The 27815-nt window shown below is 43.2% G+C and overlaps 2 protein-coding genes across 2 annotated transcripts in view; both read left to right on the forward strand.

The window, feature by feature from the left end:
- The window catches only part of LOC125270868 (globoside alpha-1,3-N-acetylgalactosaminyltransferase 1-like), a 201621-nt gene extending 194690 nt beyond the window's left edge, over nt 1-6931 (forward strand). The window contains exons 12-14 of the mRNA XM_048194875.1: nt 721-750; nt 841-978; nt 4776-6931. Of these exons, the coding sequence (XP_048050832.1) occupies nt 721-750; nt 841-978; nt 4776-5466 (859 nt within the window). The 3' untranslated portion in view covers nt 5467-6931. The remainder of the gene's footprint in view (nt 1-720; nt 751-840; nt 979-4775) is intronic.
- Nucleotides 6932-17513: 10582 nt separating this feature from the next.
- LOC125270874 (hepatic lectin-like) lies at nt 17514-19715 on the forward strand. Its single transcript, XM_048194882.1, has 3 exons — nt 17514-18382; nt 18579-18664; nt 18749-19715. Exons 1-3 carry the CDS (start codon nt 18001-18003, stop codon nt 18806-18808), a joined length of 528 nt encoding a protein of 175 aa, XP_048050839.1. The 5' UTR covers nt 17514-18000; the 3' UTR covers nt 18809-19715.
- Nucleotides 19716-27815: the final 8100 nt, after the last annotated feature.

The raw sequence follows: 27815 nt of genomic DNA on the forward strand, positions 1-27815 counted from the left end.
GACTATATGTGAACATATTTATGTAAAATATCTTACTCAGGACAGTACTAAATAAAAATAACATGCATTTTGTATGATCTCTCTTATTTTGTTAAAATAATAAACATTTTGCAGATTCTGCAAGGGGTATGTAAACTTTTCCATAGGCTTAACAGATTCCTTGTCCTCTAATGCAGTGGTTGCATAGAGATCGATTTAAAACTCAAACTCTCTTCAATACACAAGTCCTGTGCGAGTTCATTTTTAATCATGATCATATATTATACAAGCGAGAATGAATATTGTCATGATCACCTGCTGAAGTGCCCTTGATAGCCACCAGAGGGCACTCCACCTCGGACTATTGCCACTATCACAGACTCCATTTCCCATAACCCACTTCCCGGACTCATTACTGTTCATTGCACACAGCTGTTATCACTCATGCCATTGGTGTCTGCCTATTTATACCTGGTTTGTTTCTGCCAGTTTCATCAAGGTTTTGTTATTGTTATGTTGCATGTCTGAGCACTGATAACGATTCTGGATTTTCCTATTAAACTGCACTTGGATCTTACCCTCAAGTCTCAGAGCTCTGTGACATATTTAACAAAAAAATTGTTATATTTATATATGTACAGTATATACATGCAAATATTTAAGTATATATGTGTGTATTTGAATATACAAAGTGTATAATAACTTTTGTTTGTTTGTTTGTTTCATTTTTTTGTTGTACAGGCTTTCATACAATCAGCCCCGTGTACTGGGGTAAGACCATAAACAGTTCTTTGTGTATATATATTAATATGCATTTGGATTTGCATTTCATGCATATGTATTTGAATTTATTTAAAACAGCCCAGATGGCAAAGGTATTCCCTTGTCACCATGGTTAGCCCCAATCGTATGGGAAGGAACATTCGATCCCACGTTGATTGATTCGATCTACAAACAACAAAACTTAACCATAGTAACTACAGTCTTCGCTCTTGGGAAGTGAGTACCTATCTCTCCTATCTCTAATCTTCCTTTACTTTGAGTTTAAAGGGTCATGAAACCCGAAAACACTTTTTTTGAGATGTAAACAGATATGTATAGGCTGAATGTCATTGAAAACACTAAAAGTACACGTTAATGTTATTCATAAGTGAAAAATAGTTATTTTTGCATTTTTCAGAGTGATTTCTGTCCTCCGGTTTGAAAAGTCGGAGCAACGTCACAAAATCTGACGTAATCGTATACTTTCGGACCAAGTATGGGCATGGTCGAATATGCTGACATAGACAGTTTCGAGTGATTCTCGACATATATTCATGACATAAAGCTCATTTAATCCAATCACTGCGCTGTAGTATGCATAAGATTATAATTGCGGTATTATGCATGAGGAAGTATCACTTCTCTCGCCTCGGTCTGTTGTCATTCAGAGACATATCGTTGGTGTTCGTTCCCTCAGTGCTACAACACAATGTGTTTTCCTGAGACGCAACCAGAGCAGATGTTTCTGTGCATGTGGATTGTTTTGCTGTGATCTACCAGCATAAATGGAATAAATGTTTGCGTGAGATCGCATTACAGCGGAGAATTCAAATGTCACAAAAGCGCAGCTCGTTCTCCTCTGCCTGCTCTAGCTGCGTTCAAACACGCGAGCCGTGTGTATGTTTCCTTCAGCACAGCAGCACATGTGTTGTTTGTATTTTGCTCGCGATGCGATACAGTGATACAGTGGTGTAGCCTATCTGAACGCGATGACACGATTATTCTAAAAGACTGATTTTGAGACTGCAGTGCTCATAAACATAATCAAAGTAGCCTATTATTAGCCCTATTAAATATTCTTTCGCATTTCTCCTTTGTGCTTGGGAGTTTGTTGTCATTCTTTCCGTGCTTATATATTAATATTCATTATTCTGTATAATGAGTGTGTTCTATGTCTGTGCTTCATTGGTTGTTCTCTCCCCTCTTCCCCCCCCCCTACACTCCCACCTTTCCAGAGCTTTACACGGCCATTTTTACAAAGTTTTTTAAGCTTTGAGGTGTGAACGACCAGGGTAAAACAGGGGGGATCATGACCCTTTAAACAGTATCAAAATAAACAAGAATGCCTTTTCAGTACAGCCGAGGCTAAATGAAGGATTGGGCATTTCAACTGCATTTGACCTGCTTTAGACCAGGGGGGTATTCCAGAAATCTAATTTTGTACTTAATATACATTTTTGTATCTTAATATACATATAACAACATCTAAGTGTACTCAACTGTGCTATTTTGAGAGACCATGAATATGAACTAAAATGTGCTTTTAATATACTATCTCTGTAAAAAAAAATGTATTTAGTTACCACTTGTGGTACACTTGAACCCATCTTTCATACACTTTTAAAATATATTAGACATAGAAAATACACTTATGAATTATTTAAAATATAAGATAAATATATACAAAATGTATTTATAATGTATTGCCCACATATTTTTATACATTAAATAATTAATTTCAAATGTATTTTAACTGTTAATATTACCTTTTATTTTATATACTTAACTGCATGTTAATGGTGTCTTTAAATGGTGTGTAATGTTGCTGTTTGATCATAAACAACATCTGCAAAGTTACGACGCTCAAAGTTCAATGCAAAGGGAGATATTTTCTTTCACAGAAATTGCAACAAATGGCTGGTAGGGACTACAACAAGCTTCTTCCTGGGTTAGTGACATCACAAACCCTAAAATTTACATTAACCCCGCCCCCGAGAACACACAACAAAGGGGGCGGGGCCATGTTGGGCTGCTTTAGAGAAGAGGAAGAGTTGTTGTAGTAGAGTGTTGTTGACATGCCGTCATTTTACGCCGGACTGCTTCACAAACGAGGGTCAATTCAACACAAAAGATGAACATGACGGCACATGCTAGTGGATGAGTTGAATCAACTCCACAGCAACTACATCAATTTATCCACTAACCATTCAGAAACGTCCAGTTTCATTATAAAAGTTGTAACTTCTTCCTGAGTCTCTCCATCAGTGTCGACTCCGGTTTGAACAATGTAAGGCTGAACACCGTTACTGACAATCCTCATTTTGGCTGTGTGAGATTCTCCAGCTTTGTTGTTGTTGAGCTGTTAAAGCTCCGCCCTCTTCTGGAGCAGCAGCTCATTTGCATTTAAAGGGAAACGCACAAAAACGGCGTGTTTTTGCTCACACCCAAAGAGGGGCAAATTTGACAAGCTATAATAAATGATCTGTGGGGGATTTTGAGCTGAAACTTCAGACACATTCTGGAGACACCAGAGACTGATAACTAGTACATTAGTGTCATGATCCCAGCCTGTGTTCCCCTGTCTTGTGGACTTTTGTTGTATTTCCTGTCCTAGTGCCATGTTTTGTAGTCCTTTGTAGTTTTTCTTGTTGATTAGTTCTCTGATTGTTCCCAGGTGTTTTGTTTGCCAATCAGCCCGTGTGTGTATATACCCCAGTGTTTCTCATGTTCTTTGTCTGGTGTTGTCCTACTTGGATGTATCATATGCATTTGTTTTAGTTCTTGTTGTTCCCTGTGATGGATTATCCTGTTCATTGCCTGGACTCTTGTTCTCTGTCTGGATTTACATCCATTTTGTTTAAATAAACTCTTAAACTGCATCTGGATCCAACGTGCTATCTTCTAAAACAGCCTCATTACAATTAATAACATATTATTAATACATTTAATTTAAAGGGGTCATGAACTGCATTGTTTTATTGTTTTATAATGTTTCCTGTGGTGCACTTATAATGTTAGTATGATTTTTACATCCAAAATTGTCATAATTTATAAATAAAAGGCATTTTTCCTACCCTGATTTTATCCTCTGATTTGAATGCTCTGTTTTAAGGGGCGTGTCTCTGTGAGACTTCAGTGTAAACGCCTGCTGTGATTGGCTGACATCTTTCCATTTGAAAATATCCAAGTATTACTCTCTCTTTTAGCGTGTTTTTACTATTACAGCTCTCAAGGTTAACTAATCGTGAAAAGTGTTGCATTACATTCAGATCTGTGGCATTATATTTAGATTGTGGCATGAAAGGTTGCAGAGATGAACATTGTAGTCGATCACAGACGTGTTGAGCGAATGAAAGCCGTGATCTCGTCATTGCAACTCAATTTCTGCACACTAACAAATGCTTTCATCTTCACTAACAGTGCAAACGCGATATAATTAAGAGATTCGTTGAATAAAACGGGAGTTTTGTGCGCCAGTCACTGATAAACTCGCGCTGTTTGATTGACTGCTTCAGCGCACGCTGCTCCAATGATTGCAAAGCTTTCTTTGATCACTTTCTTTATATAATTTAATCATGTTAAATAACATCATCCTACTAAGAGAAACAATGAAAGTTGACATTTAGTCACGGGTTTGATTTACTGACACACAGACAAAGAACATGTGACTGTACATGAATCATTAATATCAGATCAGGCATTAGAATTAACACAGTTACTCACATGTTGTTGCGTTACTGTCGAGTTCAGGCACTGCACAATATTTTGTAATCTTCAACGGCATGTTTATTTCTTGGTAGTTCGATCTGGTTTAGCTCCACGTAGGCCTATGTTTCTTATCCGCGATTGTTGATAGAAGGCTTGTACGAGATGCATCGGTGCCGATGATAAAATAATTTTAAAGCATTCAAAGCACACTTTTAAGAAATAAAACTCCTCTGTATATATATATTTTTTTCAGTTCTTGTGTTGGTGGATTTTAATTACCATCTTATTTATTACTTTTCTAATCCTTCTCCCTTGCTGTTTTACAGATACACACGGTTTCTTAAAGATTTCCTGGAGTCTGCAGAGCAGAATTACTTTGTTGGATTTCATGTGCATTATTATATATTCACTGATGAACCAGAACAGGTTCCTGCAGTGGAACTGGGTGAAGGCCATCATCTGACTGTGATAAAAGTCCCTAGTTCTAACAGATGGCAGGATATCAGTTTAAGCAGGATGAAAAGACTGGAGAAACTGCTTGAGAGTCCATTTGTCAATGAAGCCGACTATGTTTTCAGCCTTGATGTGGACTCAAAGTTCTATGGTCGTTGGGGAGTAGAGACTTTGGGTCGCCTAGTAGGTGTGATACATGCATGGTTTTATGGTTCCTCTCGTGAACAATTCACATATGAACGCAGGCCAGAGTCTCAAGCATTCATTCCTTACTCTGAGGGTGATTATTATTATGGTGGAGCTGTGATCGGTGGCTTAGTGAAAGATGTATATCAGCTTGCTAAAACCTGCCGGGAGCAGCTGGAGATTGATGCATCTAAATCCATTGAGGCGGTATGGCAGGAGGAGTCTCATTTGAACAAGTACTTCCTTTATAACAAACCCAGTAAATTGCTTTCACCCGAGTATCTGTGGGATGACAGTAAATCTAAACCAGAAGAGCTCAAAGTCATTCGATTCTCTCAAGTTCTTAAAAACTATGCTGAAATTCGTCCAAACCCTTAGCAGCTGATACCAGAAACATGGATATTATTTGTACTTTATTTGATCAAATATTTAGTCATGGAGTTTTAGTTTGTTTTTCTTCAGTCACATGTTTCCCGCCTGAGTTTGTCACTGTGTTTACTGATATTAGTCATTCTGTTCAGCAGGGAAAGTTTGGGTCTCATTTCTTGGTTTTATCTTGATGTTTGGTGTGAATATTTAGATCTGGTGACTTTGGTCATAAATTTTTAGTTTAGCTCACGGGCAGCATTTAAATACGACTACCTGAAGTGGTTGTGTACATTTTGGAACTTTTTATTTAAAAAAACAAAAAAATTCTGTCTACAAAGTCGAATGGATTGCAAAAACTTTGAATCTCCTCTCTCTCTCTCTCTCTCTCTCTCTCTCTCTCTATATATATATATATATATATATGTAAAATTCAGAGAGAACCTCATATTTCCTAGGGGACGATATGCAAAATGGCAATGCATTTCTGCATTTAAATTTACATTTTCCACACCATATGTGCAACCTTTTGAGTGTAAATACAATTGAGAAAAAAAATTTCAATGATGATTTTACTATTTTTTTTGCTTGAACATGCTAAACATATATTATCATTTCTGTAATACATTTTTATTTTAATTTTGCAACTTATAAAGCGTTAACATATAATTTAAACATATATTTTAACTTGTGTAGGAAATAGCAAATGTAAATTATATTATTGAATTTAAATGATCATTTTGCTCCAAAGGTTGTACATATGGTATGGAAAATGTAAATTTAAAAATGGAAATACGTGGCCATTTTGAATATTACATTTCAAATTGAATATTGCTACAAATATGCTTCCATATTCTGTCCTCTGATTGATAGTTCATACTGTTTTTTTTAATCAAGTAAAGTCTGTTTTTCTCATAAATTTTTAATGGTTTTTATAAGGTAAATGTAAAATAATCATACACTGTACTGAAGCAGCTTGGGTTTACTTGATCATTCATGCATCATTTAAAAAAAAAAAAAAAAAAAGCTTTTATGGGTCATATATACAAATCAATGATAACTGAGAGACGGACAAATAAATGTTCTCCAAAAGTATGTTGTCATATCCGACATTTACATTAACATGAAAAAATGTAAAAAAAAAAATCAAAATAAAAAAGAAATAAATCATTTTTAACATTAAAAAATTTAATTTTTAACATTAAAAAAATTATGCATGAATAATCAAGGAAACCCAAGATACATTTACATTTACTTTATAAAAATCATTAAAGATTTCTGAGCAAAACATTCTTTTTCCAGTGAATTTATACCACCAAACGGGCAACGTATCCTGGGAGATACGAATATTAAAATATTTTTACTTTTATACACTAAAAAGTTGGCCAAGTAATATTGAAATAGTACAATTACAAGTATACTACTACAACATAAAAATATACTTGAACTTTACTTAATAAAATGAACTTAAAGTATACTTATTTTTTCTGGTTCTTTTGAAGACATTTGTCAGACTGGATTTTCCTTGAACGTTTTGCATCTTCTGTCAACTGCTTCTCAGAAAAGATCTGACTTTAAATTATCTTCCTTGTACAATATATTGAATGTCTATTGTTAATTACCTTTAAGTACTTATTGTATGATCTCACCTTTTCTTAAATCTTTCTTCACTCAAAGATCATCCTTTTAGACTTGATTTATCTCTTATAATCTGTGGAAATGCACAGTGAAGTTCTGTGGAAAAGATCTGCATGAACATGTTTCAAAATGTATACTGTCTTACATGAAACAGAAGCATGGTGAGTAAAATGCTGGCTATTACTTTCACTTTTGAATCATTCTGGTTGTGGTTGTGTATGTCAGACTGAACCAATCAGAGTGTTAGGGGCGGGGCCGTCTGTGTTTGGAGTCATAATGCTGACAGCATGCTAATTACAAGCAAATATTAACAATAAGTTATTACTGTTAGTAGCAGATTTGACTGTTAAATGAAATATAATCTCTGAAAACAAAATGTTTCAAGTAAATTCAGAGAGAGACAGGTGAGTGTGATATCGATAGAAGGGAGGAGAGACGATGCATGTCATGTGATGTGTCTTTCTCAATAAAACGTATATAACTCACTCCCTAAAGAAAGACAGACGCCTTTAATCAACATGATGAAGCTCTTCAAGAGTCTGTGGATCTTACTGGGTAAAGTACAACATACATGAATCTGCTGTTTTACACTAATATCAACTGAGATTTCTGCAATCTTTCCCTGAATTTTGCTCTGTTTACATTCATCTCACTTTCTACTGTGGATTTTACATTGTAAAGTGTTGAAATTTCTTGCCAAATAAATCTAAATATTCTAGATAAGTTTCTGTTTCATGCATTCTTGCTTGTGTATCATGAACCACAACATTTTTTAAATCATGATTTGCATTATGTAACATTTTTACCTCCATTCAAAAGTTTGTGGATTTTCATGCTTTTGAAATTAATTTTATGCTCAACAAAGCTGCATTTATTTGATCATAAATACAGTGAAATATTATTCCAATGTAAATCAGCTGTTTTCTATGTGAATATATAGTAAAGTATAATTTTTTCCTGTGATCAAAGCTGAATTTTCAGCATCATTACTCCAGTCTTCAGTGTCACATGATCCTTCAGAAATCCTGATCCATTCTAATATGATGATTTGCTGCTCAAGAAACATTTATGATTATTATCAATGTTGAAAACAGTTCATATTTTTGTGGAAACCGTCATACATTTATTTTTCAGGATTCTTTGATGAATAGAAAGTTCAGCATTTATTTAAAATAGAAATCTTTTTTTAAGATTCATGCAATTAATAATTAATAGTAAAATTCCATCAAATTGAACTGAATAATCCTTACGAATCTTAATTGAATAATCATTAATCAATCATTCAATTCAATTATTCTTAAAAAGACTTAATTTTGTTTTATAGCGTAGGCTACTTAATGCATTCTTGATGAATAATTCTATCAAGTTCTTAAAAATAATCTGACTGACCCCAGTCTTTTCAACAGGTCATGAAGTTCCTTGTCTCTGGCCTAGTTCCATTTCGAAAGGGAACTCTACACTGTGCTTGAAACACATATGGAGAACACCTCTGCGTGAACCGGTGTCTGAAAACAATATCAACTCACAACAATCCTATTGGCCAGCGACAGCCTATGACATCATCATAGCGCGACCCGGAAGTATATAACGAGCGCCTAGAGAACCAGTCAGTGGCTGAGTCCGAAACTACCTACTTCTCTACTATTTAGTTGGGGAAAAGCAGTAGGCGAGTGAATAAGTATGTCCGAAGCCTTAGTAGGGTTGTGGAGTTACTGGTGCTGTGAGGTGTTAGTGCACCTGTCACTCATATCTTTATTTTATTGGACCTATAATTACATACGAGATCAGGGAAGATACCATGGTTGTATCTTTAACAATGAACAATAATAATAACAAAAACAAAAACATAAATGTGTTTGTATACATCATAGTTTGAAATTATATACACAGACATAAAGCATGATGATGAGGTTAAATATTTTGAATACATCATAATGCATAAAAAGTATTTATTTTATTCATTTATTTATTCGTTTGTTTATTATTTATTAGCCTGAGGGATGAAACTAGAGCTAATTCAACAAGAAAAAGAGGAAAACGTAAAGGAGATTTATGCCACTTTTGCTTGTGGATGAACATTTTTGCATATAAAATAAAGATATTAACAACATATTCATGCGTATTTGGGTTTTTGTAACAAAAAAACAAACAAAAAAAATCACATTAGTAGTTAAAAATATAAGAACTTTAAATTAACCCAAAATCTATTAGTTGTACTACAGTCACAAAATTACTGGCAGCTGTTTCTTCAACAAGACCACAAAATAAGCAAGTTTGATCAATATCAAGATATTTACAGATAGATGAAATAAACCTGTCACTCATATCTTTTAAGTTGTTGCGTTTGTGATAACGTCGTAGGTCACATGATAACGTCAACATGGCGGATTATATCCGGATTACATTCATACTCAATGAGATTTGGCTATTAAACCTCAGGGGTCTGAGGATTTTTGGGGCCCTGGAGAAGTTTTGACATGCCCTGACATTTGTGCTTTTTCAGTTGTTCATAAACATATTAATGGAAAAAGTGTCATTACACTGTATTCAGCACAAACTAGGCTACAATAATATGTGAGGAACATGTATGTACATGTTTGTGTTTTTGAAGGAATAATGTTAATGTGTGGTTATTGAAAAAACAAAAAACTTAAGTCACTGAAATAAAGCCAAAAAATATATATTAAATCTGTGTTCACAAGACTTCTGGGTATTGGAGGTTGTAGACTAGAGTTTTGGCTTCAAAATGAGGTAAAAAATTATGCTGCCTGCTTGTTCATATAAAACAATAGAGAGATTTAAATTTTCTAAAACATCTTTGGTCAAGAAACACAGTATGTGTGGAGGCGTGAATCATCATGAATAATGGGTGATTCTCACCTGAGAAGACAAAAGAATCGCATAAAGAGCTCTAATGACCTGCATAAATAATGAGCTCTTTCAGTCAGGTAGGCTTTGAAAAAACCCTCTGTGATCATATCTCAGCTCATCATATGGTGTGTATCAAACATACAGAAAAAAACAGCAATACTGTGAAATATTATTACAATTTAAAATAATGGTATTTTATTATATACTTTAAAATATAATGCATTTCTGTGATGCAAAGTGTCTGAACAATTATGTTACCTCTATGGCATTTCATATAGGCTTTTAGCTTAAAAGCATGCACATTTGGAGAAATATTGATGGATTCTCATATGTTTATGTCAATTTTCTATACACATGAGTAATATTTATTGTCATCACTATGAGCGCTGGATACTGTGTTTTCAATTCATACTTGCAGCCGGAGGGCGCTCTGTACACCTTTAGTCCACAAATTAATCTAAAGAAGGACAACCATGTGACTCTCCAGGAACTAACAGAGGCCAGAGATCGCTATATCATCCAGATAAACACTTTTCAAGACAATAAATACACGATTGAGACGATGAATGCATGCATTGCCTCAGTATTTGCGTCTGAATAGTGCTGGCTCCGTGGGCGTGGCCGCATTAGCGGATAATGAGCTGAATCATGGATTTCTGACATGGCTCTCTTTTCATACAGATTACATAAACAGAGAATATTTGTTTTCGATTTGACTTACACGATTTAAAACCTGACATTTCAACGTTTTTTTAGACATAAGTCTAATTTTTTTGTGATTAGTATTCACTAAGTTACAGTTCATTTTCTGAGAACTATCAGATTGGACTTCGTTCAGAGGGAGACGAGACATCACACATCATGTTAGTTTTCTTTATTTTACAAAAAGCACAACATTTTGTTGTTACTCTGAGTGTACACAAATAAAAGAAGATATTCCACAAATTAAAATGGTGTATAGCTCTTAATTGTATGTGCAACATTGACAGAGTATTTTGAGTCTCTTTCACACTGGTTAGAAAAAAACCGCGGTGGTCACGCAGGCGTGACCGCCGACCCGAGGGAGTTAACATGATATAGCTGGTCTGCTCTCCGCCATCCCGACTGGTGGACACGGTAAGTAACGGGACCAATTCTCCGTGATGGTATACGGGCCCTGCCAGCTGGCCAGGAATTTGCAGGCTGAGTTGGGAACAAGGACCATTACCCGGTCTCCAGGCTGGAACTCTCGAGGCTGGGCGGCTCGGTTGTAATGTCGCTGCTGCGCCTGTTGAGCCTTGATGAGGTGCTCCCGGACTAAAGGCATGACCCGGTCAATTCGTTCCCTCATCTCTTTCACATATTTCACATGATTACCGAGTGGTGAGGCGTAGGCTGTTGTTCCCATGCTTCTCTCACCACATCCAGCAGCCCCCGGGGCTGGCGTCCGAACAACAGCTCGAAAGGGGTGAAGCCTGTCAAAGCCTGAGGTACTTCCCGAACAGTACATATGGCAGCATGAGGTCCCAGTCTCGCTTGTCTTTGGCTACCACACGTTGCTGCAGTTGTTTGAGGGTTTGGTTGAACCGTTCAACTAGGCCATCCGTCTGGGGGATGGTATACAGAGGTCCTCAACTGCTTTACCTTGAGAAGGGTGCACAGGTCAGCCATTAGCCGGGACATGAAGGGGGTCCACTGGTCGGTCAGTATTTCGGCGGGGATGCCAACCCGGCTACAGAGCAAGAAAAGCTTGTGGGCGATGGAATTGGCGGTGGCCTTTCGAAGGGGCACTGCTTCTGGGTACCGGGTGGCGTAATCAACGATTACCAGGATGTGTTCGTGACGCCGGGCAGACTTAGGCAATGGCCCCACTAGGTCCATCCCGATGTGCTCGAAGGGCACCTCGATGATGGGCTGCGGAATCAGTGGGCTGGGTGGAGGCGTCCTCGGAGACATTTTCTGGCAGGTTGGGCAGGACTGACAGAAACGTTTGACTTCGGCTTCCAGTCCTGGCCAGTGGAAGCGGTCACAGACTCGCTGGACGGTGTTAGATGCTCCAAGGTGGCCGGCAAGCGGGTGCAAGTGTGCCAACTCCAGCACCATCTCCGTCTTCGTCCACGGCACCACCAGAAGAACTTTTTCCTCCCCCCTTCGCTGCGCGACACAGTAGAGCAGGCCGTTTTGGACGATGAAATGCGGAAGAGGATGGGGCCCCAGTTGTGTCTCCTTTCCCTCTATAATGCGCGCTTGAGCCCAGCAGTGCTTTAGACGGGTGTCTTCCCGCTGTTCTTTGGCGAATGAACTGCCTCTGGTCACCTGCTGATATAGGTCAAGGAAGAGGTTAGAATTATGTTGAGGGGACTCACCATCTCTCCCGCTGTCCGAGGCCATTAAGGCGGGGTGCTGATGGGCTTCTTTTGCTGGCCTTTTCCGATGGCGGCTCCCTCTGGTGCTGACAGGATGCATGGTGGCGGCAAGCAGGTGGTCAAACCCTGGCCAATCTCTCCCAAGAAGGATGGGGACCGGTAGATCCTTCACTACCCCCACTTCCACTGGGCCGGTACGTGTCGTGTGTCTCCGTGCACACAAGTGATTGGAAGGGAAGCCTTGGAGTTTAAACCTGGATTTTTCTGTGTATCCAATTTAAGTTGCATATATTTTGTTCTTGCATGGGTGCAGGTCCAGTTCCAGAATCAAATCACTGAGGGTGCTTCTGAAATTAGTCAGGATGCTATAGTAAAGTACAGGTGTAATGTGTAAGCAACGGTTCCACCATAATTAAGAATAGCAATGTATAGTGAGTAATTAAAAAAAGTCATTACTTTTACAAATAATTGGAATAGAATTTCAAAAATATTGATACAAAAATTCAAATATTTTTTCTAGTCTGCACATTGCTTATTATTATTATTGCATATTTTTGTCCCGTATTATGGTCATGGTAGCAATATTGAGTGAGAATCCTGCATTTATCTGTACTGTAGATATCACTTCAGAAACTGCAGAGTGCAGTTGGTCATCTGTCCTCTTATAGCATGAAAAACAAAACTTATATTAAAATTCTGAATGTATTATATAAAGTGTGCGAATAGCGCTTCCTTTATTATCACTAAAAAGTTATAACTCATCTCAGTTATAGCTGTCTACACTGCACAATGAGTTTCTTATATCGTGTCTACACTTTGTTAATGAGAGGCTTTGCGAGCGTGCAAACTCAGCACTGAACAAAAACTCTGGCGTGTCTTCCGGTGATTCCAACTAACTTAAACAGCCCTGATTGGCCATTGCGTTCAAGAGATCAACGGCTATGTCTGTGATTGGCTACGTTGCTCACCGCTGCAAAATCATGTTGTAAATAGAAACATTTAAAATTCTCCAGAGCACAAACACAAATACGCACTGGAGCGTTTGCCAATATGATATTATTATCTGATATATTATTATTATTATTATTATTATTAATTATTTATTAAAATCTGCTAGATCTGCCTATTTTTCAAAACTTTTAGAAGAAAATAAACACAACCCTAGGTATTTATTTGATACAGTGGCTAAATTAACAAGAAATAAAGCTTCAACTTCTGATGTTTCCAAACAGCACAGCAGTAATGACTTTATGAACTTCTTTACTTGCAAGATTGACAATATTAGAGAGAAAAGTATAACCATGCAACCGTCTACGACAGTATCATGTCAGACAGTGCATTGTAGTGTCCCTAAGGAAAAATTCAATTCATTTACTGCTTTAGGAGAGGAAGAATGTTCTAAACTTGTTAAATCATCAAAATCAACAACATGTATGCTAGACCCTATACCGACTAAGCTATTGAAAGAGATGCTTCCAGAGGTCATAGATCCTCTTCTTAATATTGTTAATTCGTCTTTATCACTAGAATATGTACCAAAAACTTTTAAGCTGGCTATTATTAAACCTCTTATTAAAAAAACACAACTTGATCCTAGAGATTTAGTCAATTACAGGCCGATCTCAAATTTCACTTTTCTGTCAAAAATACTAGAAAAGGCAGTTTCATCACAACTATGTTCCTTTTTAGAAAGAAATAGTATCTGTGAGGATTTCCAGTCAGGATTTAGACCGTACCATAGTACTGAGACTGCTCTCATTAGAGTTACTAATGATTTGCTCTTATCATCAGATCGTGGTTGTATCTCTCTATTAGTATCTCTCTATTACTGGATCTTAGTGCTGCATTTGACACTATTGATCACAATATTCTTCTAAACAGACTCAAAAAACTATGTTGGCATTAGTGGAATTGCACTGTCATGGTTCAAATCATACTTATCTGACCGTTATCAGTTTGTAGTAGTAAACGAAGAGAGGTCAATATGGAGTACCACAAGGCTCAGTACTAGGACCGTTGCTTTTCACTCTGTACATGCTACCCTTGGGAGATATCATTAGGAAGCATGGCATTAGTTTTCATTGTTACGCTGATGATACTCAGCTCTATATTTCTTCACCTGACGAAAATCACCAATTCACAAAATTAACGGAATGCATAGCTGATATAAAAAACTGGATGACCAGTAATTTCCTACTACTAAATTCAGAAAAAACAGATTCTAATTTTTGGACCGAAAACTTCTTCACGCAATAATCTAGAATACTGTCTAACACTTGATGGCTGCTCTGTTAAGTCTTCGTCGTCAGCTAGGAACCTGGGTGTGCTCTTTGATACCAATCTTTCATTTGAAGGCCATGTTTCTAGCATCTGTAAAACCGCATTCTTCCATCTTAAAATTATATCTAAACTACGACATATGCTCTCAATGAAAAATGCAGAACAGTTAGTTCATGCGTTCATTACCTCAAGGCTAGATTACTGTAACGCTCTACTGGGTGGTTGTTCCTCCCGCTTGATAAATGTGACGAGCAGGGCGGGCGAGAGCCGTGAGGGAACGGCGCAAGGCTGGTGGCGCGAGTGATAATGAGCATCACCTGCGAGGCGCGCCGGCCTCGAGTCTCTCACGGAGGAGCTCCGGAGGCATAAAAGGAGGAGCGACGACCGTGAAGGACGAGAGAGGACCAGGCCTGGACTTTACGTTATGTTTTATTATGTTTGTGTGGCCGGCAGACGTCCGCGAGGGTCTGCCGGCATTACTTTCGTTTTGTTCTTTGTTTATTTTGAATTAAAGTTAAGTTGAATGTTCGCCGGTTCCCGCCTCCTTCTTCCCATATTTACGAACATCGTTACATTGGTGCCGAAACCCGGGAGGAAGGAGGGACATGCTGTCGAAGAGCCCTCGCTGCTGAGGGGGATCGCGGTGCTGCGGAGTTCGGGCAGCGCGGGAGTGTGTGTAGACCGCGAGAGGCTGCCCGAGGCGGTGGTGCTGGAGCCTAGTGACAGGTGGGACGGAGAGCTCGAGGCTGTGCCCCTGGGATGAGGTGGGGTGGCTGCCGTCCAAGAGGGAGCGGAGGAGTCGCCGCCATTTGCCGTGGACCGGAGCCTGCTGCCGTCCGCCATAAAGGGGAGGAGCAGGGAACGGGGGACTCGCTGCCGGCTGCCCTCAGTCCGGAGGAGCCATCGCCGCCCTCGCGGACGTCTGCCGGCATTACTTTCGTTTTGTTCTTTGTTTATTTTGAATTAAAGTTACGTTGAATGTTCGCCGGTTCCCGCCTCCTTCTTCCCATATTTACGAACATCGTTACATTGGTGCCGAAACCCGGGAGGAAGGAGGGACATGCTGTCGAAGAGCCCTCACTGCTGAGGGGGATTGCGGTGCTGCGGAGTTCGGGCAGCGCGGGAGTGTGTGTAGACCGTGAGAGGCTGCCCGAGGCGGTGGTGCTGGAGCCTAGTGACAGGTGGGACGGAGAGCTCGAGGCTGTGCCCCTGGGACGAGGTGGGGTGGCTGCCGTCCAAGAGGGAGCGGAGGAGTCGCCGCCGTTTGCCGTGGGCCGGAGCCTGCTGCCGTCCGCCATAAAGGGGAGGAGCAGGGAACGGGGGACTCGCTGCCGGCTGCCCTCAGTCCGGAGGAGCCATCGCCGGCCACCAGGAGGCGGTCGAGGATCGGGCCGTCCACCGAGCATCCAGTGCCACCGCATGGCACCGCGAGGAAGAGCCTCCCGGCTGGCTGAGGACCGAGCGGCAGTGTGTTGGGGAACCGGACCAAGAATTTTTTTTTCTCTTTTTTCCTCTCTCCCCTCTCTCGTCCTGTCGCTCCCCTTGCTTCCGTCTCCTTTCTCTCGTCTCGTCTGTCCTTACCCCCAGGTGCTGCGGCCGCCGAGACAGGCCCCGGGGGGGAGTAGAGCGCAGTCTCGGGAGTACCCCCCGGCCTGCGAGGGGCGATGGGGGTATGTGACGAGCAGGGCGGGCGAGAGCCGTGAGGGAACGGCGCGAGAGAGGACCAGGCCTGGACTTTACGTTATGTTTTATTATGTTTGTGTGGCCGGCAGACGTTATGTTTTATTATGTTTGTGTGGCCGGCAGACGTCCGCGAGGGTCTGCCGGCATTACTTTCATTTTGTTCTTTGTTTATTTTACGTTAAAGTTACGTTGAATGTTCGCCGGTTCCCGCCTCCTTCTTCCCACATTTACGAACATCGTTACAATAAATAAACTACAGCTCGTACAAAATGCAATAGCTAGAGTCCTTACTAGAACTAGGAAGTATGACCATATTAGCCCAGTTCTGTCATCACTGCATTGGCTTCCTGTTAAACATCGTATAGATTTTAAAATCTTGCTAATTACTTACAAAGCACTAAATGGTTTAGCTCCCCAGTACCTAAGTGAGCTCTTAATACATTATAGTCCTTCACGTTTATTGCGATCTCAGAATTCAGGCCAGCTGATAATACCTAGAATATCAAAATCAACCGCAGGCGGTAGATCCTTCTCCTATTTGGCACCTAAACTCTGGAATAATCTTCCTAGCATTGTTCGGGAAGCAGACACACTCTGTCAGTTTAAATCTAGACTAAAAACACATCTCTTTAACCTGGCATACACATAACACATCATCAAATTATAGTTTCAAATCTATTAAAGGATTATTAGGCGGCATAAATTAGGTCAGCCGGAACCGGGAACACTTCCTATAACACCAGATGTACTCGTTACAGCAGAAGAAGAATGGCATCTACGCTAATATTAGACTTTCTGTTTATCCCGAGGTTTACCGTAGTCAACCGGATCCGGGCCGTATCCAGCTGAGACTGAGGACCTGCGCCTTGACACGACCACAACGCAGCCCTGAAGTACCAGCAGAGATCGAGTCAACTAGATCATCCATTGTGAAGGCCTCATCGACACGACAGCCAGTGCCACAGTTCCTCAACAGACCGTCCATACCGGCGTGATGAATACGATCCTCAACTGGATGGAACTGAAATAAATACTTTGAATGTTGCGATCCTATCAGACTTATGATAGCAACCTGATTGTAACAAAGCAAGGCCCCCCGACTAAGCCTGGTTTCTCCCAAGGCTTTTTTTTCCCACTCCATTTTAACACCTTTGATATAACAAATATCATATATTTATTATTATTATTATTATTATATTTATATTCATATATTATAAACATATATTTTCTATAACACATTTGATAATCAACAGTGCTTTGATCTGCCTGCATTGACACTGTTCTTTAAGAGCCAAAATTATATAGCAGTTATCAATGTAAAGCTGCTTTGACACAATCTGCATTGATACTGCCTTTTCTAGTATTTCTGACAGAAAAGTGAGATTTGAAATCGGCCTTTAATTGACTAATTCTCTAGGATCAAGTTGTGTTTTTTTAATAAGAGGTTTAATAATAGCCAGCTTAAAAGTTTTCGGTACATATTCTAGTAATAAAGATAAATTAACAATATTAAGAAGAGGATCTATGACCTCTGGAAGCATCTTTTTCAATGGCTTAGTCGGTATAGGGTCTAGCATACATGTTGTTGATTTTGATGATTAAACAAGTTTAGACAATTCTTCCTCTCCTAAAGCAGTAATTGAATTGAATTTTTCTTCAGGGACACTACAATGCACTGTCTGACACGATACTGTAGTAGACATCTCATGCAACTGATCAGTCGGGGTTAATGTCTCTCTCCTCAGCTCTGAGCTCCAGTGTGAACTCCCATCTGTTTTACTTTATTTCTGAGAAAATGAACTGGTCCGATGCGCAGACGTACTGCAGACAGAATCACATTGATCTCACCACCGTGGATGACCAGGAGGACCTGATTTCACTGGTAGAAAACGTGCCCAAGGGTTTTAATGAATACATGTGGATTGGACTCTATCGGATTACAGGGACTTCTCCCTGGATTTGGTCTGATCAGAGCCATTCCGCATTCAGATTGTGGATTAGAGGACAGCCGAACAATTCTGGTGGCAATCAGATGTGTGTTCAAACAACCTCTGCTGGAGAGTGGAACGACTGGTGGTGTGTGGAAAAATTAGCATTCATCTGCTACGCTGGTGAGTCATTTGAAATTTAACTTAACTGCAGAAATATTGAGTCTTTGTATGTGGATTAATGAATTGCCAAGATTTAGTTGCATGATTGTTGTTTTTTCTTCAGCTGTTGCTGTAAGCCAGTGTGAAGAATTGATCACTAAATGAAATATTTGAACTCATCCATTATTATCCTGCTTCATGTGTGTTTCTCTCACAGAGAAGAAGAGGCAGATAGTGAGATTGGAGGTGAAATCAAGTAGAAATGTGAATGATTTGGCAGTGAGGAACCAGATTTTACAGAAGGTTAGTTCAATATACTGCACATTGAATAAATATTGATGACTTACCAAGAGCACTGAGTAATAAAAGTGTGCTTGTGTTCTTCAGATATTGCAGATACTGACGGAGAAGGGACTCAAGAAGATGCGAAACTGTCGTGGAAAATGATTTCTGGGGAAAATGTCTTTCGGAGAATGTGGTATCAAAAGAATGATGTTTCTCAGACACCCTGTGGCAAAAAAAGAACTAAAAGTCTCATAGTAATGTTTCTTGTATAATTTTCGTTGTATACCCAGCTAACAGGGAACGCTGTGGCAAGGTTCTCTTAAAGTTATGAAAAGCGTTCTTCCAGTAGTGTTAATAAAACTTTTGTTCAAAATTATCTTTATTAATGTTAGCACAAACTCACTATTTGTATACATCATTCATGGAATGTTTTTCTTGAAATGTTTAGTTGGATTAATCTAATGTTTCTTAAATATTACTGTGTGTTTCAGAACATTCAGAACTTTCAAAAGTAACATTCCAATAATGTTTGCAAAATGGTCAAATGAAATGTGACAGAAAAAAGTGAATGCAAAATGTTAGGACATATTTTTGTTAGAAGGTCATTGAGGCATCAGTACATAAAATATGCACTTCTGCATTATTAGGCTGTTTTTGTATTTAAGGCAAAAAAAATTGGATTTGTAAGTTTTTTTTATAATAATAATAATAATAAGATTAACTTAATCGTCCTCACATCTTACACTGATTGTTTTTGTCCTTTTGCATTGTTAGTTGATTCTAGTTTTAAGCTTGAAAAAAAAAGTAGAAAATAAAGGTTAACTGGAAAGTAAGATGACTCCTGTCAGTTAACAAAACTCCTGTTGTCCTGTAGAGGGAACTCACGTGTAGCAAAAAAACAATGTTTTTAGTGAGTTCTTGTTTTTTATAATTATTATTATTTTTATTTGTTTATACAAAACTATATTTGACAATGAACTTCACGAAATGAATGAATGAAAAATACTGCTCTCCCCTTCCACGATCATTAGCACTTCCTCATTTCCTTACGTGGAAACTTACTACTCTAGAATTCATTTTGATGACTGACATGATTCGGCGTTTCACATGCGTTGTTTTGACATTGAAGCCTAATGCAAACATGTCTTGACACATTATATATCTTATATGAAGTACATTCATTGCCTTTGTACATTTGGAAGAGGATCACAATGTTGAATGGTCAGAATGATTTTGCATATGCAGCTGTTGCCTGCCAAAAGATGATTATAATGTTCATAAAGAAAGAAATAAAAAGCCACCATTAAGAACAAAGATGCTTTATTCCAGTGTTAGGTAAGACTGTCTGTAGTGCATCTTTAAAATAGTAGTGCTCAGATTTGTGTTATCTTCTAATCCATTTATACTGTTCTTCTTGCATCTCTCCTGTAGGTGGCTTTCCAATTCTGGATTCTTGAAACAAAAGGATCGAAATGATGGATTGAGATTTAAGAGTCTCAATAATTGTCTTATTTACTTCAACCAATTTGAATTTGTCCACTATATACATTATATATTGCCAAAAGTATTGGGACACCCCTCCAGATCATTGAATTCAGGTGTTTTTCAGGGTTTGGGCTTGAACCCTTAGTTCCCTTTCAGTCGGTCACGTTCGACGTACGTCAGTAGTGACCGACGAATTGGGATATCGCTTAGAGAGCCCTATCAGCTTCGTGTGAACTAAAACAAGCCAATGAAATTGGCGTGCGATATTTGCATAATGCGCACCGCCCCCGACAGGTGTATATAAATAGGAAGCGGATGCAATCGCACTCTGTCTTTCGCAACTAAAACTGCCTCAGAAGAGGATTGACAGCGAGCTGTTTGTGTTGGTTGTGAAGGCACTTCAGCGAGGTCGCGAGCTTCCGAGGAGCCGAGCTATAAGCTCTCAACTGCTGTTTTAACAGCAACACCCTAAGAGTGTGTGTGTGTGTTGCGATTTGGGCTGGTTCCTCGGTGTGCTTCAGGGAGTGGTGTACCTGAGCACATCGCGTCACTCCCTGTGTGCTTCAGCACGAGTGAGCTGACCCTTCCCCTTCTAAAAGAGCTTTACAGACGAACCCTGACAGTATGTCATTTCATCTGTGCGTTACTGGGTGCGGTCGTTCCCTGGTCCCTGCTGATGGGCACAATCGCTGCATCTCATGTTTGGGCGTTCAGCACGCTGAAGCAGCTTTTGTGGATGGTTCATGTTCCCATTGCGGGAATATGACTATCGCGGTGCTGAGGTCTAGGCTCTCCTTCCTGAAGTCTCAGGAAGCGGGGGCCCCCTCCCCTATGCCCCGTTCGACCGTTTTTTCCGGCCCCGGTCGGAATGATGGTTCGGCGGTGTATAGGAAGGGCGACCTGAGGATTACGGTCAGGGCTTCCCCGCCGAGCGGAAACGCTCCGCGGGCCCCTGCCGCCTCATCAGCACCGCAACCCATTGTGCCACCGTTGGTTTCCGCTGGGCCCTCTACGGACTGTCCAGCCGTTACCTTTGGTGCGCCTGCGGCGGAGCAGATGTCGATCTCTGCATCAGAAGGTGAGCCAGAGTCCTCGGGGGAGGAAGGTCCGGACGCGCTGCCGCCCTCCGGGACGGTAGCATTCCCCGAGTCGGATCCCGAGTTGACGGCTGTGCTTTCCCGGGCCGCCTTGTGTGTCGGGCTCGAGTGGAACCCTCCACCCTGCCCCGGCCCATCTCGGTTGGATGATTGGTACTTGGGGGGGGGGTCGCGCTGGTCAGGTCCAGCGTCCCGCCTCAATGCCATTCTTCCCGGAAGTGCACGATGAGGTGACCAGGTCTTGGCAAACACCCTATAGTGTTCGTGCGAGGCCCGGTCCCTCGTCCGCCTTCTCCTCCCTGGACGGCGGGGAAGCCAGGGGGTACGCGAGGATCCCGCCAGTCGAGCGGTCCGTTGCGATGCAGCTGTGTCCAACGGCCACTGGCTGGCGTGGTGAGCCGCGCCTCCCGTCCCGGGCCTGTAAGTTCTCAGCCGGTCTGACTGAGAAGGCTTACAGCTCCTGTGGGCAGGCTGCCTCCGCCCTGCACGCGATGGCCCTTTTGCAGGTTTACCAGGCAAAAGCGCTGTCGGAGATGCCCCAGGAAGGGCCTGACCAACAACTGCTTGGGGAGCTGCGCGCTGCCACTGACCTTGCCCTCCGGGCGACGAAGGTGACAGCACGCGCTGTTGGTCACGCGATGTCTACCCTGGTAGTCCAGCAACGCCATCTCTGGCTGACCCTGGCGGACATGCGGGAGGCCGACAAACAGCGGTTCCTGAATTCCCCCGTGTCCCCGGTCGGCCTTTTCGGCGACGCAGTGGAGAGCTTCGCCCAACAGTTCTCCGCTGCACAAAAGCAGGCCAAGGCCATCAAACATGTCATGCCACGGCGGTCCGCTGCTGCCTCCACCCAGCCGCCCGTGGCTCAGCCTCAGCCTGCTCGTCGCCGAGGGCGCCCGTCTGCGTCGTCCTCCGCCCCTGCTAAGTCGGCAAAGCAGCAGCCTACACCAGCCAGACAGCAGGGTGCCGGTCGCGGACGCGGTGCCCAGCCCGTCTCTGCCAAGCCAGGTGGCAAACGAAAAAAGAAGTCACGGCCCTGAGACGGGCAACCTGGAGGGGAAGGTTCTTGCTCTTCGGGAGAGTTTTCCACCTTCTCTCCCACCCCGGAGGAGGGCCGGGGGAATTTGTGATGTCTGTCCATCTACCGCCGCTGGCTCCCCGGAGTCCAGCGGTACCCACTTTTTTACAAAAAGAGCAGTTTCCTCAAACTCCAGGTCACAACAGGGTGCGTCTGCCAGTGTGCCAGGCCCCGCCTCGCCGCTCGCAGCCCCCTCCCATTCCGCCAGCAGGTGGCAGTGTGATGGTGCAGGCCACGTCCCGTGCGCCGTCTCCCCCACGCACTGCTGCCTCGCAGAGTCCGACCTCACTCCGGGCCGCTCCCATGCCGTCCGAGTCGGGTCCCACTCTGCCTTGCTGCCCCACCCCCGGTGCGTCTGTGGTGCCTTTGGTCCCGGTGGCTCGGAGTCTGGAGGCGTGGATCACGCTTCCCAGCCCGTCCCGCTGGCTCATTCGCACTATCAGACTCGGCTATGCGATTCAGTTCGCCCGGCGTCTCCCGGTTTTCAGGGGTGTCCACTTCACTCAAGTGTCGTTGGACAGTGCACCTGTTCTCCGGGCGGAGATTGCTGTCCTACTGGCGAAGGATGCAATCGAGCCGGTCCCTCCAGCCGACATGAAGTCGGGGTTCTACAGCCCCTACTTCATTGTACCGAAAAAGGGCGGTGGGCTACGGCCAATCCTGGATCTGCGCGTCCTGAACCGGTATCTTCACAGGATGCCGTTCAAGATGCTCACGCAGAAGCGCATTTTCGAATGCGTCCGTCCCCAGGATTGGTTTGCAGCAATCGACCTGAAGGACGCGTACTTTCATGTCTCGATTCTGCCTCGACACAGACCCTTCCTGCGGTTTGCGTTCGAGGGTCGGGCATATCAGTACAAAGTCCTACCCTTCGGGCTGGCCCTGTCACCCCGCGTCTTTACGAAGGTTGCGGAGGCGGCCATTGTTCCTCTCAAGGAACAGGGCGTTCGTATTCTCAACTATCTCGACGACTGGCTGATCCTGGCCAGCTCGCGAGAGCAGTTGTGCGAACACAGGGACATGGTTCTAGCTCACCTCAGCCGGTTGGGTCTTCGGGTCAACTGGGAAAAGAGCAAACTCGCCCCCGGGCAGAGGATCTCTTATCTCGGTCTAGAGCTAGACTCGGTCGCACGGACTGCACGTCTCACCGATGCGCGCGTCCAGTCGATGTTGAACTGCCTGAGCTCGCTCAAGCGCAGGACAGTGGCCCCACTGAAAGATTTTCAGAGGCTCCTGGGGCATATGGCATCTGCAGCCGCGGTCACGCCGCTCGGATTGCTCCATATGAGGCCGCTTCAACATTGGCTCCGCGGCCGGGTCCCGAGATGGGCGTGGCAGCGCGGCACGCTCCGTGTCCCCGTGACACCGACCTGCCGTCGCACCCTTGTCCGGTGGTCGGATCCTTCGTTCCTGCGGGCCGGAGTACCCCTCGAACAAGTGTCCAGGCATGCTGTGGTCTCCAACGAATGCCTCTGCCACGGGATGGGGGGCCACGTACAACGGGCATGCAGTGGCGGGCCTTTGGACGGGGCCTCAGCTGCATTGGCATATCAATTGCCTCGAGTTGCTAGCAGTACGTCTTGCTCTGGCCCGCTTCAAGGAGCTGCTGTCAGACAAGCACGTACTGGTCCGCTCGGACAGCACTGCGGCCGTTGCGTACATCAACCGTCAAGGTGGTCTACGCTCCCGTCGCATGTCGCAACTCACCCGCGTCCCGATCTGTGGAACCTCCACGTGTGGTCCCTGGACGGGATGCGGAGGTTCTGAGTGATCTCCCGCAAGCGGTTGTAGACACCATCACTTCCGCTAGAGCTCCTTCCACTAGGAGTCTCTACGCGCTGAAGTGGAACCTGTTCGTCGAATGGTGCGCCTCTCGCCGAGAGGACTCCCGATCATGCTCGGTCAGATCTGTGCTTTCCTTCCTGCAAGAAGGGTTGGAACGAAGGCTGTCTCCCTCCACCCTGAAGGTGTATGTTGCCGCTATCGCTGCACATCACCACGCAGTTGAGGGTAAGTCCCTGGGGAAACACGATCTGATCGTCAGGTTCCTGAGGGGGGCAAGGAGACTGAATCCTCCTCGCCCTTCCTCCGTACCCTCTTGGGATCTGACCCTGGTTCTCACAGCTCTCCGGGGTCATCCCTTTGAGCCCTTGCGATCAGTCGACCTGAAAGTAATGTCTCTGAAAACTGTCCTTCTGGTCGCATTGGCTTCCCTTAAGAGGGTAGGGGACCTGCATGCGTTTTCGGTCGACGAAGCGTGCCTAGAGTTCGGGCCCGGTGATTCTCACGTCATCCTGAGACCCCGGCCTGGATACGTGCCCAAGGTTCCTACCACTCCCTTCAGAGATCAGGTAGTGAACCTGCAAGCGCTGCCCTCGGAGGAGGCAGACCCAGCCCTAGCTTTGCTCTGTCCCGTCCGCGCTCTGCGTGTGTACGTGGACAGAACTCGAAGCTTCAGGACCTCAGATCAGCTCTTTGTCTGTTACGGAGGCCAGCAGAAGGGAAAGGCTGTCTCCAAGCAGAGGATGGCCCACTGGATAGTGGATGCCATCGCCTTGGCGTATGAATCCCAGGGCGTGCCTTGCCCGCTCGGGTTGAGAGCCCACTCCACCAGAGGGGTGGCCTCCTCCTGGGCACTGGCTCATGGCGCCTCGCTGACAGATATCTGTAGAGCTGCGGGCTGGGCGACACCTAACACGTTCGCTAGGTTTTATAGCCTACGTGTAGAGCCGGTATCTTCACGTGTACTCGCATCCACTAGTCGGTAGACGTGTTGTACCCGCTCTAAGTGTCGGCTTGCAATGCCATTCCCGCCCTCTGGCCGGATACGTGCATTCTTTTCACTCTAGTCGCGTTCCCCGCTTGGCGAACCCTGTCGAGTTCCTCCGCCTCCCCCTTCGGCTCGGACATTGCGGAGATGTCTGATGCCAGGCCTACATCCGTCGCTGACTCTGTTGGCTGGGGTCCATATGTCGTGACTCCTCTACGTGAGCGGTCCCATATGTGTAATCATCCACGGTTTAAAACTCCCTACGGCGAGTCCGTGTCTTTCCCTTAGCAGAGCCAGCTCTGCTGTCACCTGTCAGATGAGTCTCCCCCTACCCAGGTGGAGCCATCCCAGGGACTCCATATGCGTACTGCCCCCCGGGCCAGTCCATATGTGTATTCTCCACGTAAACTCCTCCCCCATCGGGTAGGTAGTGGCCTCCGCAGCGTCCCCTACGGGTTTGCTTCCCCAGTGTAGTCTAGTTTACTTAGTGGGTATTAGGTAAAACAGCAGTAAACTTCTCGGCGTAAGCTCGCCCCCTTCTCCGCTCCTCCGGTGCTATGGGCGGTTAGAGCTTGCGTTGAGCACTGGAAGGGGTTTCGTAACTGTGGCGCTTTAGTTGGGATCCCAATTCATCGGTCACTACTGACGTACGTCGAACGTGACCGACTGAAAGGGAACGTCTCGGTTACGTATGTAACCCTCGTTCCCTGAAGGAGGGAACGGAGACGTACGTCCCGTCGCCACAGTTTCTGTACCCTTGCTGTAGTGCGGACACCAGCTGTCTCCTCAGCGAAAAACAGAGTGCGATTGCATCCGCTTGCTATTTATATACATCTGTCGGGGGCGGTGCGCATTATGCAAATATCGCACGCCAATTTCATTGGCTTGTTTTAGTTCACACGAAGCTGATAGGGCTCTCTAAGCGATATCCCAATTCGTCGGTCACTACTTTGTGGGAACAGTTTGGGGATGGCCCCTTCCCAGGCACATGCACACATAGACATAAAAGGCGGCTTGAGCCCCTGCCCTTTTTCTTCCTCGAGAGAAAGTGCCCTTTTCTCTGGGGTGTTTTTTTTCTTAATAAATGAATATATATTCCTGTTTGTGTACAGCTTCCCTGTCAAATATATATTTACTGAATAAAAAAATACTAATATATCAGGTCAGCTTTGTCGAGTTCAGGAGCCTCCGCGACACGCCATTCGTTCCCGCACACACGAACGCGCGCCCCGCCCCACCTCACCTCACCTTTGCTGCTGGCTGACGACTTCTGACAACTATGCCCTGGAAAATACAACTGCTGGCAATGAGAGATGAAAAAGAAAAAAGCCCTAGATGGATCCATCCTGTGCATTTCTTTCAGGTAGCCTATGTATGTTCACAAACATGTGAAATTTGTGAAATTTGAAACAATTGTGAAACTATTTAAGGGTGAGATTATGTATACGTTTAACACCGCGTTATTAGTTTGACCACCAGCTACGCCTCTGCTTGATTTCATAATATATGTAATTCATGTCATATTATAATTTCAATTATTTTAATGTGCTATGCATTGCGTTTTGAACCATGGTAAAGATATCAGTAGGGCTGTCAATACCAGAAGAGGAGCATCAATGAACTGCATTATTAGACCGTTTTCTAAGGATGCACGATTTATTAAATTATAGTACAGCATTACGTTATGCTATTCTTAAATCTGCACTTACACAGAATAATACATCAATAAAAGTTTAAACCCTCGCTCTGTCTTTGCATGTTTGATGTCCACAAATTCTTATTTTATATTATATATTATTATTTAACTAATAATATAAATTTAATTATGGTGGTTGGCTTTAATCGAGGATTTGATCGTGCTGTGTAACAACAAAAATCAGCAGGCTTTTGGCACCCTCTGCAGGCATTTGTTATAATTAGGGCTGTCAAAATAACATGTTAATTTCGATTAATTAATCTGAGAAAAAATAACGTGTTAAAAAAAATAACGCAGATTAATCCATTCCGTATTGACCTTTGAACCTGGAGCCGTTCTAGCCACCATTCGACTGTAAAATGAAGGAGGGAGACGACTGCTGCGCTGATGGACAGAACGAGCAGAGCTCCTCCCTCATGCATGCGAGAAAGTAAGCACCGTCTTTGCACTCTCTCTACCTCACACATAATATCTAAATCAACTGACACAATGCTAAAAGTTCGTAAAACCGAATCCATGTTTCACGAGGCGCATTCGGAGAATGTTTTTTCTGAATAACCGCTGAGTGTGAATAGCACTCAAAAGAACGTCACCTCATCTCAGGGACATGCACAGGAATTTTGAGGGGCAGTTGCTCTGACCTAAAAAAAGGGCACTCCCCTACCAACACCCCCCTTTAAAAAAAAAAAAAAAAAACTCACGGGCTATGAAGGACTGAGAATAACCGTGGTATAAGCGGAATAATTGACTAATAATTCGAGTCGTGACCGAATCACCACCTCAGGTGTGCATTATTTTTCTAATAATTCAATGGCCCGTCGTCAGTTTTTCCTTACTTGAATCACAGCTTAAATAGTGTTTTGACATCGACAACCCAAGTGCATTTTACCTCAAACTTGCGTCTAGTTAAAGCAGAACTAAGTAACTTTTTTACCTTCATAAATAGTTTTCTAAATCCTTACGATGGTTAATTGACTTGTAGTGGTGTGTTTGAGGCGAGCACTAACCCCCTCTGGCACGTCTACGCCAGAATACAGCACTTG

Source organism: Megalobrama amblycephala, linkage group LG6 (assembly GCF_018812025.1).
Source record: "Megalobrama amblycephala isolate DHTTF-2021 linkage group LG6, ASM1881202v1, whole genome shotgun sequence".
NCBI lineage: Eukaryota > Metazoa > Chordata > Actinopteri > Cypriniformes > Xenocyprididae > Megalobrama > Megalobrama amblycephala.

What these genes read in the sequence shown, in the direction of transcription:
- LOC125270874 (XM_048194882.1), top strand. Translation starts at nt 18,001, where the DNA reads ATGTCTCTCTCCTCAGCTCTGAGCTCCAGTGTGAACTCCCATCTGTTT. An exon ending in AGCATTCATCTGCTACGCTG is followed by an intron (nt 18,383 to 18,578) that starts GTGAGTCATTTG and finishes TTTCTCTCACAG; the next exon opens with AGAAGAAGAGGCAGATAGTG. An exon ending in GGAACCAGATTTTACAGAAG is followed by an intron (nt 18,665 to 18,748) that starts GTTAGTTCAATA and finishes TGTGTTCTTCAG; the next exon opens with ATATTGCAGATACTGACGGA.